At 38.3% G+C, this 12,739-nt stretch overlaps 1 protein-coding gene across 1 annotated transcript in view; it reads right to left on the bottom strand.

Moving 5' to 3' along the window:
* PPP1CB (protein phosphatase 1 catalytic subunit beta) overlaps positions 1 to 9,917 on the bottom strand; it is a 73,842-nt gene extending 63,925 nt beyond the window's left edge. The window contains exon 1 of the mRNA XM_007476026.3: positions 9,276 to 9,917. Within this exon, the coding sequence (XP_007476088.1) occupies positions 9,276 to 9,327 (52 nt within the window). The 5' untranslated portion in view covers positions 9,328 to 9,917. The remainder of the gene's footprint in view (positions 1 to 9,275) is intronic.
* Between the last annotated feature and the right edge of the window lie 2,822 nt (positions 9,918 to 12,739).

The following is a 12,739-nucleotide window of genomic DNA, read 5'->3' as shown; positions in this document are numbered from 1 at the left end:
GTGCCAAGCACTGTGTGCTATGAAAGGCAAAAACAATCCATGTTCTCAAAGAACTCACAGTGTAAGGGAGGCAAAAAGACAGGAAATAAATGAAGGAGGAGAGAATGAAAATGTACTGAAAATGCAGAAAGATGCTGAGAAACAGCAAAGGCCAGTATCACTAGATGATAGAGCAGATAAAGGGGAATGAGATTTAAGAAGCCTGGAAAGGTAGAAGGGGCCAAAGTTATGAAGTGTTTTGAATGCCAGAGGATTTTATATTTGATTTTGGAGTCAGAGGAAGGAAGACTACTGGAGTTTACTGAAATGTTGGCACGTCATGGCCAGATTTGGGCTCAGAAATTATTTGATAGTTGAATGGAAGATGTAGTAAAATGAGCATATACAAGATAGGAGACCAACCAGAAGATTAAAGCAATAGGCCAGATGTGAATTGATGAGGACCTGCACTAGGGTAGTGGCAGTGTCAGGTCAGAGAAGGGGATGTATACAAGAAAAATTATGAATGTAGAATCAATAGACCATGGCAAGTGAATGAAGATATGGAGGATGTAAGAGTTAGGAATTGGGTGAACAGACTGATGTCAAACACTTGTCAGTGTAAAAGTAAAGAGGAGGGGAGGATTTGGAAGGAAAGAATGAGTAGTTTTGGACCAGGTGAATTTTAAGATGTTTGCTTACTATATTTTTCTGTTATTGTAGTTAGCATATTATTCTACTAGTTCTGCTTATTTTACAACTGTTTAAATAAGTCTTCCTTTGTTTCTCTAGATGCCAATTAATTTTCCTTTTTTTTTTTTAAACTCTTGCCTTCTGTCTTGGAATCAATACTATGTATTGGTTCCAAGGCAGAAGAGTGTGGTAAGGGTTAGGCAATGGGGGTTAAGTGACTTGCCCAGGGTCACACAGCTGAGAAATGTCTGAGGTCAAATTTGAACCTAGGACCCCTGTCTATAGGTCTGGCTCTCAATCCACTGAGCTACCCAGCTGCTCCCAATTAGTTTTCTTAAGAGTTTAACAGTAATCCATTATATTCAAATACAATTTGTTCAACCATTTACTTGTTTATAGACATCCATTTTGTGCTATCACAAAGTGTTAAGATAATTTTGGTAACATATTAAGACCTTTCTTTGATCTTACTAAGAACAAATAAACAGTGAATCCCTGGATCAAAGAATGTCAGCAATTCAGCAAATTTTCCCCTATGATTTCAAATAGTTTTCAGGAAAAGACTGGACCAATTCATAACTCCACTAAAAGCGTATCAGTGTGCATGCCTTCCTCTAGTCTCTCCAACATTGATCCCCCCCCCATCTTTTATTACCTTTGAGTATATAATGTAAAATTTCAGAATAAGTACAAAATTGATACCATTTCTAAAGTTTTAAAAGGATATCAATTCAGATAAAATGGCCACTTCCCTCTCCTCTTAACTCAACACAGCAATTGGCCAAACAAGATCAGAAAGGCATACCGAAAACCTCAAATACCAACTTCCCATAGGGCAGATGTAGTCCCATACTAATGATGATCCAAGAATGTCCTTTTCACTTTCTTAAAGGGAAATAGGTTCATTTGACATGAAAGAATCATTCCTAAAACACCTGTATTTTCATTAATGTGGGAAAACTTTTCCCTGTGAGGGAACTCCCATTACAACACACCTATTCTGTAATTTGTAATTTTAAAAGTATTTGTTAGGGAATGAAGAGGTTGTGACTTGCCCAGGACCACACAGTCAGAACACATTAGAGATAGAACTTGAGCACAGGCCTTCCTAATTAGGACTTATACTGTCTATTATGACATGTTGCCTCTCCCTTGCACAGTCACTTAATAAATATTTGTTAAAATTGAATTGACTTTCAGTTCATTATGATGATCATTTCAACATGAATACCAGTTATTCAGGAAAAGAGATTTAGAGCTATCAGTCCAATGTGACTAAAATAACCAATGAAATGTTGGACATAATAAGAAGGGATTTAAGAAACTAAAAACAACTTCAGTGGAATAAGAAACTCAGCATGTAATAAAAACTGCTAAGAAAATCAGAAAGCAATCTAGCCGAAACTAGACAAATTCATATCTCAGATCACATACACATTAGGATAAAATCCAAGTTAACACATTACTCAGACAAAAACAAACCAAGCAAATGAGGAAGAATCACTCTACAGATCTATGAAGTTAAAAACAAGCAAGGGATAGAGAACAAAAAAGACAAAATGGACAATTCTGATTACATATAAAAAAAATCTCTGCACAAACAAAATCAATTAAATTCTTTTTAGAATTTTAGAAAAAGAATATCTACTTAGAAGATACAGCAACAACAATGTTCAAAGTTTTCCCCAATGCTAGTGGGTAATACATTCCCTATACCAGCTTGGTAGGGGAGAGAGAAGAGCAATTTAATTCAATTCCTACAAAGCACAGATCCAAAAAAGTTCACATCCAAAGGAAGCACTGCTACTGGATGAGCCCTTGTCTCACTGGGCTATCATTGGGCTGGGGGGTCTCAAAGGTCACTCTTTGCTCCTCAAGGGAGCAAATGTTGCATTGGTTGTGGAACCCATACTCTGTGATGTACTCAATTGACCTTTTGTAGCCCAAAATCAGAGGCTCCAATCTTCTTCACCTGATGCCATAAGCAAAGGAACCAATATATTCACCAAAAGCACAGCAAAAGATTGACTAGCCCAAAGGGCCTATTGTTTTTCATTTAAAATACATATAAATATAAATAAGATTTTATACAATCTACTTATTCACATAAGTTTTATCTATATTATTTTCCCTTAAAAACAAAACAATAAATTGTTACTTTTAACTGGTACCAAGTAGTTTTCAAGATCACCCCTTTATTTTTACTTTATCCCATATTTCTCTCTAGATTCTATGCCTTTTGTTCCTCTAAATTAATTAATTTCTACAAAATTGTTCTTTGGTAATTTGACAGCACATTAAATCTGTAAATAAGTTTAGGCTTTTGTCATTTTTATTACATTGGCTTGGGCCAAGCATGAAGAGTGAATCTTTCTCTAATCATTTAAACATTCCTTTATTTGTGCAGAATCTCATAGCTAAATATAAAACTTGATCACACATAAATATTCAGATTATTTCATGTTGTTATTTTAAATTAACATCCCATAATAAATATGTCATGTCCATTTAAAATAATTTTTTACAGGAACTATCACTTTATATCATTTTCATATAACCAGTCATTTTTTTTTTAAACCCTTACCTTCTGGCAGAAGAGTGATAAGGGATAGGCAATGAGGGTCAAGTAACTTGCCCAGGGTCACACAACTAGGAAGTGTCTGAGATCAGATTTGAACCTAGGGCCTCCCATCTCTAGGCCTGGTTCTCTATCCACTGAGCCACTCAGCTGCCCCCTAATTAGTCATTTTTAAAGGCTGGCAAATTTCAGCATTCAAGGGTTGGTTATTTCTTCTCTGTTCTTTGGTAATGCCACTAAGGAAGTTGTGATGCTCTAGGGGGTATGAAGTCTTAAAAACCCAAGATTTAGATTATAACCAGGAATTTTCAACTCAATTTTTCAAAATAAGATAAAAAATTTTACAGAATAAAAGACTAGTAAGAACTGGAAGATAGCAAACTAAACAAGGTAAACAGAGTTATTAAGCATGGCAGAGTAGATAAAGTGACTAAGTTAGGAAGACCTGAGTTCAAATGTCACTTTTGATCCCAGTTGTCTGACTCTTGGAAAATTACAAACTCTGAAATTCCCAACACCCTAAGATTATTAAATTATAGGTGGAGTTCAATCTCTGTTAGAATTTTCATATTGACAAATCCTCATTTCTTGATATACTGTTGATCACTGTTGCCATCTGTTTTAGTGTAGAGAATTCCCACAATGAGGATTCAAAGGTACTAAATTAAATACAGCAAAACTAGAACACTAAAGCAACCTTCTTTTCTCCCTTTATCTTTATTAAGCCATTATGTGGCAATACATTGTGCTAAATATAACAAAAGATATGGTGATCAATAATCTCATGAGTTTATAATCTATTGGGAGAATATTATAGAATTAATTACAAATCAAAACTGAAGAAAAACACATGTCAGTCAAGATCAAATAAAGAATTATTTCCAAATACCAAGATAAGGGAAGGCCTTATCAGAGAATTATAGAACCAGTGGGCTAAATATGACTGTGTTGCATCTTTAAGACAGATTAGAGTTACTGGGATTCTCTTGACAGTAAAGTTCCCTGAATTAAAGGAGAGGATGAGAAGAAAAACAATTATGTCAGCAATAAAAGTTACATGTAGAAGAGAAACAAGGCCAATTTTAAGCAAAACTATAAAGTCAACTAAGTTTGACAAGTCTGGAGCCTCCCCTTTTTGAGCCCTATCTAGGTACTAGAAATCTCTATACAATGTATATGTACACCATCGAAGGAAGTTAAAGGGAGAAACAAGGGATTGATAAATGCCAAAATATGTATAACAACATTCTTGGTTGTGGAAAAAGACCTGGAAATAAGCCTAGTGCCTGTTGAATGGGAAAATTCTTATTTATACTGTATATACTTGTTTGCAAATTGTCTCTGCCATTGGATTGTAAGCTTCTTGAGGGCAGGGACTGTCTTTCCCCTTATTTTATATTGCCACCAGCACTTAGCACAATACCAGGCAAACAGTAGACAACAAATGTTTACTAATTGACTATAGAATTAATAGAACACTTACTTTATAATAAGAAATTAAGAGGTAATCTATGTTTGTGGCTGGAGAGCTAAGCTAACCTTTTAGCCAGAAACACTTGGGTTCAAGTTCTATTTCTGCCACATGATCACTGTGATCCTAGGTTAATCACTAATATCTCAAGGTGAGTTGCAGAGAAGGTGCTAATATGCATTATTAATAAGTTATTTCCCCATATAGACATTCTCTATACCAATGAAAGTACAAACCTGGTCTCTTTTCCTATTTCCAAAAAATTAACAAATTGTGGTATCACATTACTGAGATATAGAGGATAAGAACAAAGGATTATGAGAAGTATGGAAAAACACATGAAGGGGGCAACAGGTGGCTCTGATAGAAAGCCAAGTCTGAGGACTGGGTTCAAATCTTATCTCAGACATTTCCTAGCTGTATGAACCTGGGCAAATCACTTAACTCCAATTGCTTAGCCTCTACCAGAACCAATACTTAGTATCAATTCTAAAACAGAAGGCAAGAATTTATTTGTTTTTAAAGAAAGAAAAAAAAGACACGAAATGAAATTTAGTAAGAGGAGCTAGGAGAACAATATGATTATAATAATACAAAATTAAAGAACTAAATATCAAAACTAAACTGCATATAATCACAATAACCAAGATCAGATTCAAAGAAGAGCTGAAAATACTAATAGTCCTGTTGTCATTACACAGGTTGGGGGAGCAAGAGATTGGGAGGGAGAATATATATATATTAAAAAAATAAAGTAACATTAGAAGTTGAGTATTCTATTGGTTGGTTTTGCTGAAATACCCTTTATCTTTTTTACTTTTATTTTTTGTTACACAAATGGTTGGCTGGGTATGAATGTAGTAATGCAAATGAAAAGTAATATAAAAACAAGATACCAGCAAAAATAAGATTTTAAATTCTTAAATTGCTAATATACGCACAAAACCTACCAGCAGGTAAGAAGGATCTGCTGACAGGTCAGGCCGGAAAGACCAAGGTTCAAATACAGTCTCTGACATCTGATCAAGTCATTCCTTCTAAAGGGGCTTAATGTCTTCTGTGATACATGTATGCAAGAGATCCATAAAACTAGCAGGTACAAGTAAAGAAGAATCTTTATGGTAATAATGATGGTAGAATCATACAGGGAATTAAGTGGTAAAAACTACTGGTTTTTAGACTTGAACCAAAAAAAGTGTCTTTTATAACTTGTACTGGAAGACATACACTATCCAGTAACTCAAAAGGATATTAATAGGTATTAGATATAACATACTAAAAATGTCTTCCATCTAGAGGATCTAAAAGCCCTTTGAAAAATATTACACCAATGATGGATATCAAGAATCTCTAGACAAATTCACATAAAATGAGTCATAAATATCTACAAGTGTGCTACAGGTGATTCAGGCTAAAAACAAGGAAAAAAACCCAAGACAAATTACAATTTGGCAAATTTAAAGACCTACTATTTCTGTGTTGGCAAACAATCATGGCTAAACCGCAAAGCAACTTACAAACATGCTGAGTTTGCAAGAACTTTTATATATGGGGGGTGGGGCAGCTGGGTGGCACAGTGAATGAAGAACCAAGCCAGGACACAGGAGGTTCCCAGGGTTCAAATCTGGCCTCAGACACTTCCTTGCTGTGTGACCCTGGGCAAAACACTTAACCCCACTTGCCTAGGCTTATATTCTAAGAAGGTATGGGTTTAAAAAATACACACACTCACATGTCACCTATATATATATATATATATATATATATACACACACACACACATATCTATCATCTATCTATCCATCTTTCTTCACCATCATCAATCTGGCATATCCTATATAGCAATGTTAAAAACTGAAGTTCAGGAGAAAGATAATTTTTAAATTGTATGATTTGGAAAAAAAGAAGAAAATTCCAATTCTTCGTCTTAAAAACGTGAAGTCTTATTTCAAATTAGGATCCTATACCTAGAACTGGATGGTACCTTAGAGGCCCTTCAGTCCAACCCCCTCACATTTTATAGATGTGGAAATCGAGACTGAGAGAGTGAACAGAACAGGGTCATATGAGCTTATAAGTGCCAGAGGTGGAATTTGAAGTCTCTCTAGCTTCAAGTCTTATCACTCTCTCCATTACGACATACTCTAATGGTAAATAGAAGGAAGATTCAAATGTTTATTTTAAACAAGTGTTTGAAGTATGTTTGTGCATGCAAATATAAGTAGCCTCAATATTATTTTTAGCTAAGAATTATGAACTTTTATAACTATACTATCATAACAAAAGGCAAGTGAATTTGAAAAAGATGTTCCAAAGTTCCTATTAAAAATTGTATAATTGTACCCTACTATAATAAAATATATTAATATAAATTAAAAAGTGAAAACTTTTTAAATGGTTTAAGTCTAAGCAATGAGATCATAGGTCCTCAATAAGAACTAAACTCCCCCTAGGAGTGCAAAATTCTAATTTTTTTTTACAAGTCAGTAAATCTACCTTAAAAGCAATATTTGATTACATAAATCTAATTACCCAACTCATTAAAAGTATGGCCATGTTTTATTTTTTAAATGGATTATTTATACATATAATTTTCAAAACCATAAAACAGTAATATTTTGACATGCGTATGTTAGTTTCCAAATCATTTTTATATGTTATTTTATTTGATCCTTCCAACAGCATGAAGTAGGCAACTTAGGAATTAGTTTTCATTTCTCAAATAAGAAAACAGAGGCACAGAGGTGATGTGACTTGTTCAGTGTCACATAACTAGTAAATTGTATTCCTGACATTTTAGGGACTGCTATATATAATCTTGGGCTCCTCGGAATAATAGATTTCATTTTAACTCCAAAACCCAAGACCATGTTTCCTGAGGTCTCATTTATTCTTTTTACTACAATATACAGAGTTTGGGCATTTGGAGATTTTTACTTATTTAATGCCAAACAATTCCAAGGAGTAAGTTAAACTCTTTGCCATAAGCTTATAGTATTTTTTTAGTCCAATATCTTATTTCCAGACTACTCTAGCCTATTTTACTTAACATGGATTTTTTTTTTTTTTTGCTTCCCGAGGCTCTATAATGCAAAGATTTCTATCTCAGAAAAATATTCAGGCGGGTTAGAAGTCCGTTAAGAAGTTAACACTAACTATAGGCACCAGGGGGCCTCCCAGTGATAACTGACAGCGTAGAGGAAAAGGCATAGAGTTCACGGTAAAACTTTTGTTTTCCTATTTAAGCAATAAGCTGTTTCGGACTTTCACATCTGAAATGAATGCATTTATTCACACGATATATAAAATATACAGAACTAATTGTAATTAGTTCTTTAGATGAAAACAAGTTGGAAAATGAACTTTCCAAAAGCACGCTTTAGTGTTAACTATTATCGTGTAGTTTAGGAAGCAAACAAATTAGGGCAAATGAGTTTAATATACAACCTGGTATTTTTATTCAACAAGGATTCGCAGTATAAAACTGCTTTTCTTCTATAATACTCAAAGAAATTGGTTTCGGAGCTTTCAGGGCGCTTTCCTTTGGGTTGAGGGGAAAGATATTAGGAAGACTCAAGCAGTAATAAAGTTGAAACCTAAGTTCACTTTTCACATTTAATAAGAAACAATTTTAAACTCTTCTTAACCCCTTTAGGAAAAACAAAACAAACTTCGATGGCTCCGCAGAACTTCAACGAAGTAAATAAAATTTATAAACCGAGTTCCTTAAGAACAAGGGGGGTTCATTTTCCAATTTCTGCCCCAAACTGATTGATCTGCACAAAAATAACTAATTCATTGGAATCAGTAACTCAATTCCTTCAGTTGTTTTCTACTGTGGATACATTGAGAAGATTTTCAATGCTGATCTTTTCTTTTCGCGTTTGTCAATAAACCAAAATAAACAGCACCCTCCCCCCCCCAAAAAAAAACACCCTATCCAACCCCACTAAAATCCAAAGACATCAGAAATTTTGGTAGAATCTGGGCTACTCCACTCTCTCCAACCCTCTACACCCTCTATCAATAATGTTTTACCCTCAACATCAGCTCCAAAATAAAAGACTGAAACCCTCAATGGAAGATCAACTGAGCCCCATATACAAAGGGGAAGCCACCAAAGGTCAATACCACAGCGTACACTGGGGCGCGGGGTCTGCTCCAGTTGCCCCCATTCCCGGTGGGGGGCGTCTCTTAGCTAGCCCCCAAGCTCGAGTCATCTCCCGCCCCCGGATGGGGGGCGGGGAGGCGAGAGGGAGGGGGCCCGCGCTCAGACCGCGCCGTTTCCTCCCCCATCACCCCCAACCCCCTCAGCGGCCCCGCCAATTCGTAAGGCTTCCCCGCCGTAAGAAGACTTCAGACCCGAGTCTCCCCAGCCCCAAGGGAGGCCACGTCCCAGGGAGGATCACGCCATGGTCAGAGTTCGGCTCAAGTCTCCTCTACCTCCCCAGGTCCGAGTTCAGCACCCCGCCCCGCACCTGCGGGGGCTCCAAAGACTGAAGAGGAGGAGGCGGCGGCGCCCCCAGCGCCCGCTTCCGTCCCGCCCGCACTCACCCTCCAGAAGCCGGGTGATGAGACTATCCACGTTCAGCTCCCCGTCCGCCATCTTGTCGGAGCTCGACTCTCCTTCCCGGCCGCGGGAACAAGGGCTTCTCGGCAGTCGTGACGGTGACGGCGGCGGTGACGACGGCTAAGGCGGCCCGCGCTCCCCGGCGAATCACACCCCTGTGGGCTCGGCCCCGGCTACCCCTTTCCCTCCCCCCCGCCCCTCGGAGCAGGACACGCTCAACCCCCACAGACCCACACAGCAAGAACAGAATATAAATAATTAAATAAAAGAACCAGGAACGATAGGGGGGAGCCGAGGGGAGGGGGAGCGCCCACGAACGCAGCTGCGTCAGGGAGAAGTCGCCAGCGCTGCCGCCGCCTCCAGGCTCCTCCTTGTCGGCACCGCCCAGCTCTAGAGAGCTCAGCAGCGCCACTCCGGGCCCCACCCGCAGCCGCAACACCGGCCCCGCGGCCTGCCACCCCCAATGCCAAGCTCGCTCCTGCGCAGGCGCAATTCTTGTCCCTCTGGCCGCCGCTCTTCCATCACGCAAGCGCACTAAATCTCTTTGGTGCAGATACGTTTCGTTCTTCTTCCCGCTCCAACGCGCCGACTTTCCAGCGACGTCGCAGGCGTCCCATAGGCTCAGCCGTTTAGCGTAGTGCCCAAAGGTCCCCTTAAGCTAGATGCACGTAAGCAAGGAAACCTTACCCCCACGCTCTCCAGAGGTCCCCTGTCACGCAGATGCATTGGCCTGTTTCTTCCCTCCATTCTCCTTGCTCTCCAGTTTTGGTCTCCATCCCTTGTTTCCTAAGCAACAATCGCATTTAAATTTGCCGGGAACACTAACCACAGTTTGGCTGCTTCTGGAAACGGAGATTGGGGTTTCCAAAAGAATTGTCCCATGCAGGAAAATTCAGACATAAATCATCCACCAACAACCTAGTGTATGTACCGTTGTCATCTGGTTTCTCAGAGTTAAGGCAAGTGTTAGTTTAACTGTAATCCTCTGAAAATCCCCTACCACCATGACAAAAGGATAGATCCTGATTCTACAGTTTATTCCCAGTGTGACTCTGAATGTGCCCCTTACCCCCTCTTAAATCTCATTTTCCTTATCTTAAAAATGAAAGGGGATGTATTAATTTAAGTATTGCTGAAGCTGGCCTGTGCCAGGCAACTATCAATTTATTAAGTGCCTACAATCAGACACTGCAAAGCACCTGACCTGGCTAAGGACATGAAAAGAGTCAAAAGACAGCGGCTCCCTGCCCTCAAGGAGCTTATAATATAATAGGAGAGACAACCTATAAACATATATAAAGTAAGCTATAAAGAGAATAAATTGGGAAGAGGAAAAACAATGGAATTAAGAGGGTTTAGGAAAGGCTTCCTATAGAAGCTGGAATTTTGGTTAGGACTAAAAGAGAGCTGGATACCCAAAGGTAAAAAAGAACAAACTGGGGATTCAGACAAGTGGCTCAGTGGAGATCCAGGCCTAGAGACAGTATGTCCTGGGTTCAAATTTGAACTCAGATACTTCTAGCTGTGTGACTGGACAAGTCACTTAACCCCTACATCCTCCCTGATATTACTCTTCTGCCTTACAACCAATATATAGTATTGATTTGAAGACAAAATAAGGGGTTAAAAAAAAAACTGGGCCCTGCTCTAAAGGAACTAAGTGAATGTCCTAAAGCACTGGTCTCATCATATCACTATAAACACCAATGGTGCTCTGTATGGCATTTAAAGCCTTTGGGCTTTACTTTTCTTAACTTAAGTAACTTTTAACTTGATTATTTATATGGGGGCTGGGGGGACTAGCTATATAAATGATATATTTATATAGGGGAGTTCTAATAGAATGGCTTTCTATTTTATTTTTATTTTATATTTATTATAGATGAAGATATTACAGTGAATATAAATTATAGTGAAATTTATAGTGAAGGCTTCTGTAACTGAGAAAAGACTTTACATATTGAATAATATTTATAATTATATTTTACACAGTGAATAATCAGTCAATCTATAACTATGTTAATAGATTGATCAATTGTTATTTATCTTTGGTTTTTGAAGAGGGCCAATATCACAATGAATGAAGTCTTGACTTTAGAGTAGCTGGATTTAAGAAAGGCAAAGTTGTACAAAATTGTCAACCTCATTCTCTCAGAGCCATTGAAGTTCAGTGGCAAGATAAAAGTCAGGAGCACTGGCAATGGCCTGGGATGCAGTGGATGACTGTGGCCTCTTCAACGTCTGACCAAGCTCTAAGGGCTGCAGAGTATTCACTTCAACTGCTTTCATGGACACTGGACCAAATTGTTCTCATCCATCCATTCTGTACATACTTGAGATAAATATCCCAATATCAGTTATGGTAAACCTGGTTTAGCCCATCTGCTGAGATGGTTTTACTGAGGTGTGGCCACTATGTATGCTACAGCTTCTTGAAGCCACCGGTGAGAGTTGGGTGACAAGTAGACCCCAAAGGTGAACCAGCAGCCCTGAACAGTGAGTGCTTGGTAAGCCCTCACACCAGAGGGGCTAGTTTTCCCTGAACACCTATATGCCACAGACTGATAAGTTAACAATGACAGCAAGAAAGGCAGCTAGATAGCACATTGGATAGAGGACCAGGCCTAGAGTCAGGAGGTCCTGGGTTCAAATTTGACCTCAGACATTTCCTAGCTGTATGACCCTGGACAAGTTACTTAGCCCCATTTGCCTAGCTCTTGTCCTTCTGTCTTAAGAGTTGTTACTAAGACAGAAAGTAAAGGTTTAAAAAAAGGTAGATAGCAAGAAAACCAGTGTAAGATATATCGGAGGGAGGAAGGAACACTTCTCCAGATAGGGAAAGCAACTGGGTGATTTTCTTACTACTTTTTAAAGTTAATGAATATGTAAAGGACTAAATTGGGGAATTCTGTTAATCTACCTAAAGACCTTTTGAGTGGAAGAATAATGAGCCTTTGCTTGGTTTGTCTTTGCTACTATCAATAAGTCATGGACATGCCCATTAGCATCTTGTTTAGAAAAAAAAAAAGACTATTCAGGACTATGGGTCAGTGGCTAGCCCTAGGAAGAATTGGTTGACTCCCAAGCTTAGGAAATAGACTCTTGAAGGAAGTACTGCTCCTTTTGAGCTGATAGAACGTCTCTGGTTCTTTTGGCTTTTTTTTTTCACTCTTCCATCTTTCTTCAGGGGTGTAGCCAGGGGTTTGCTGGTAAATATTTAACAACCTGGGCTCTCTAGGAAAAAAAATTAATAAAACAAACTATACCCCACAAACCTTTAAGCTTAATCTACATAATTGACAAATTCTCCATCATTTTCTTAAGTCTAGACATCCAACAAAATAATGAGTCCTGATTTGTAGCATTCCCAGATTTCTAAGGTACAAATGCAGATAATGAAAATATAACAATTAGCTCTCTCAAGCTATTAAAGATAACTCCAGCACAC

Source organism: Monodelphis domestica, chromosome 1, assembly GCF_027887165.1.
Source record: "Monodelphis domestica isolate mMonDom1 chromosome 1, mMonDom1.pri, whole genome shotgun sequence".
Classification (NCBI taxonomy): Eukaryota; Metazoa; Chordata; class Mammalia; order Didelphimorphia; family Didelphidae; genus Monodelphis; species Monodelphis domestica.
The sequence above is the reverse complement of the archived record's forward strand: the minus strand, read 5'-3'. Positions and strand labels throughout refer to the sequence as shown.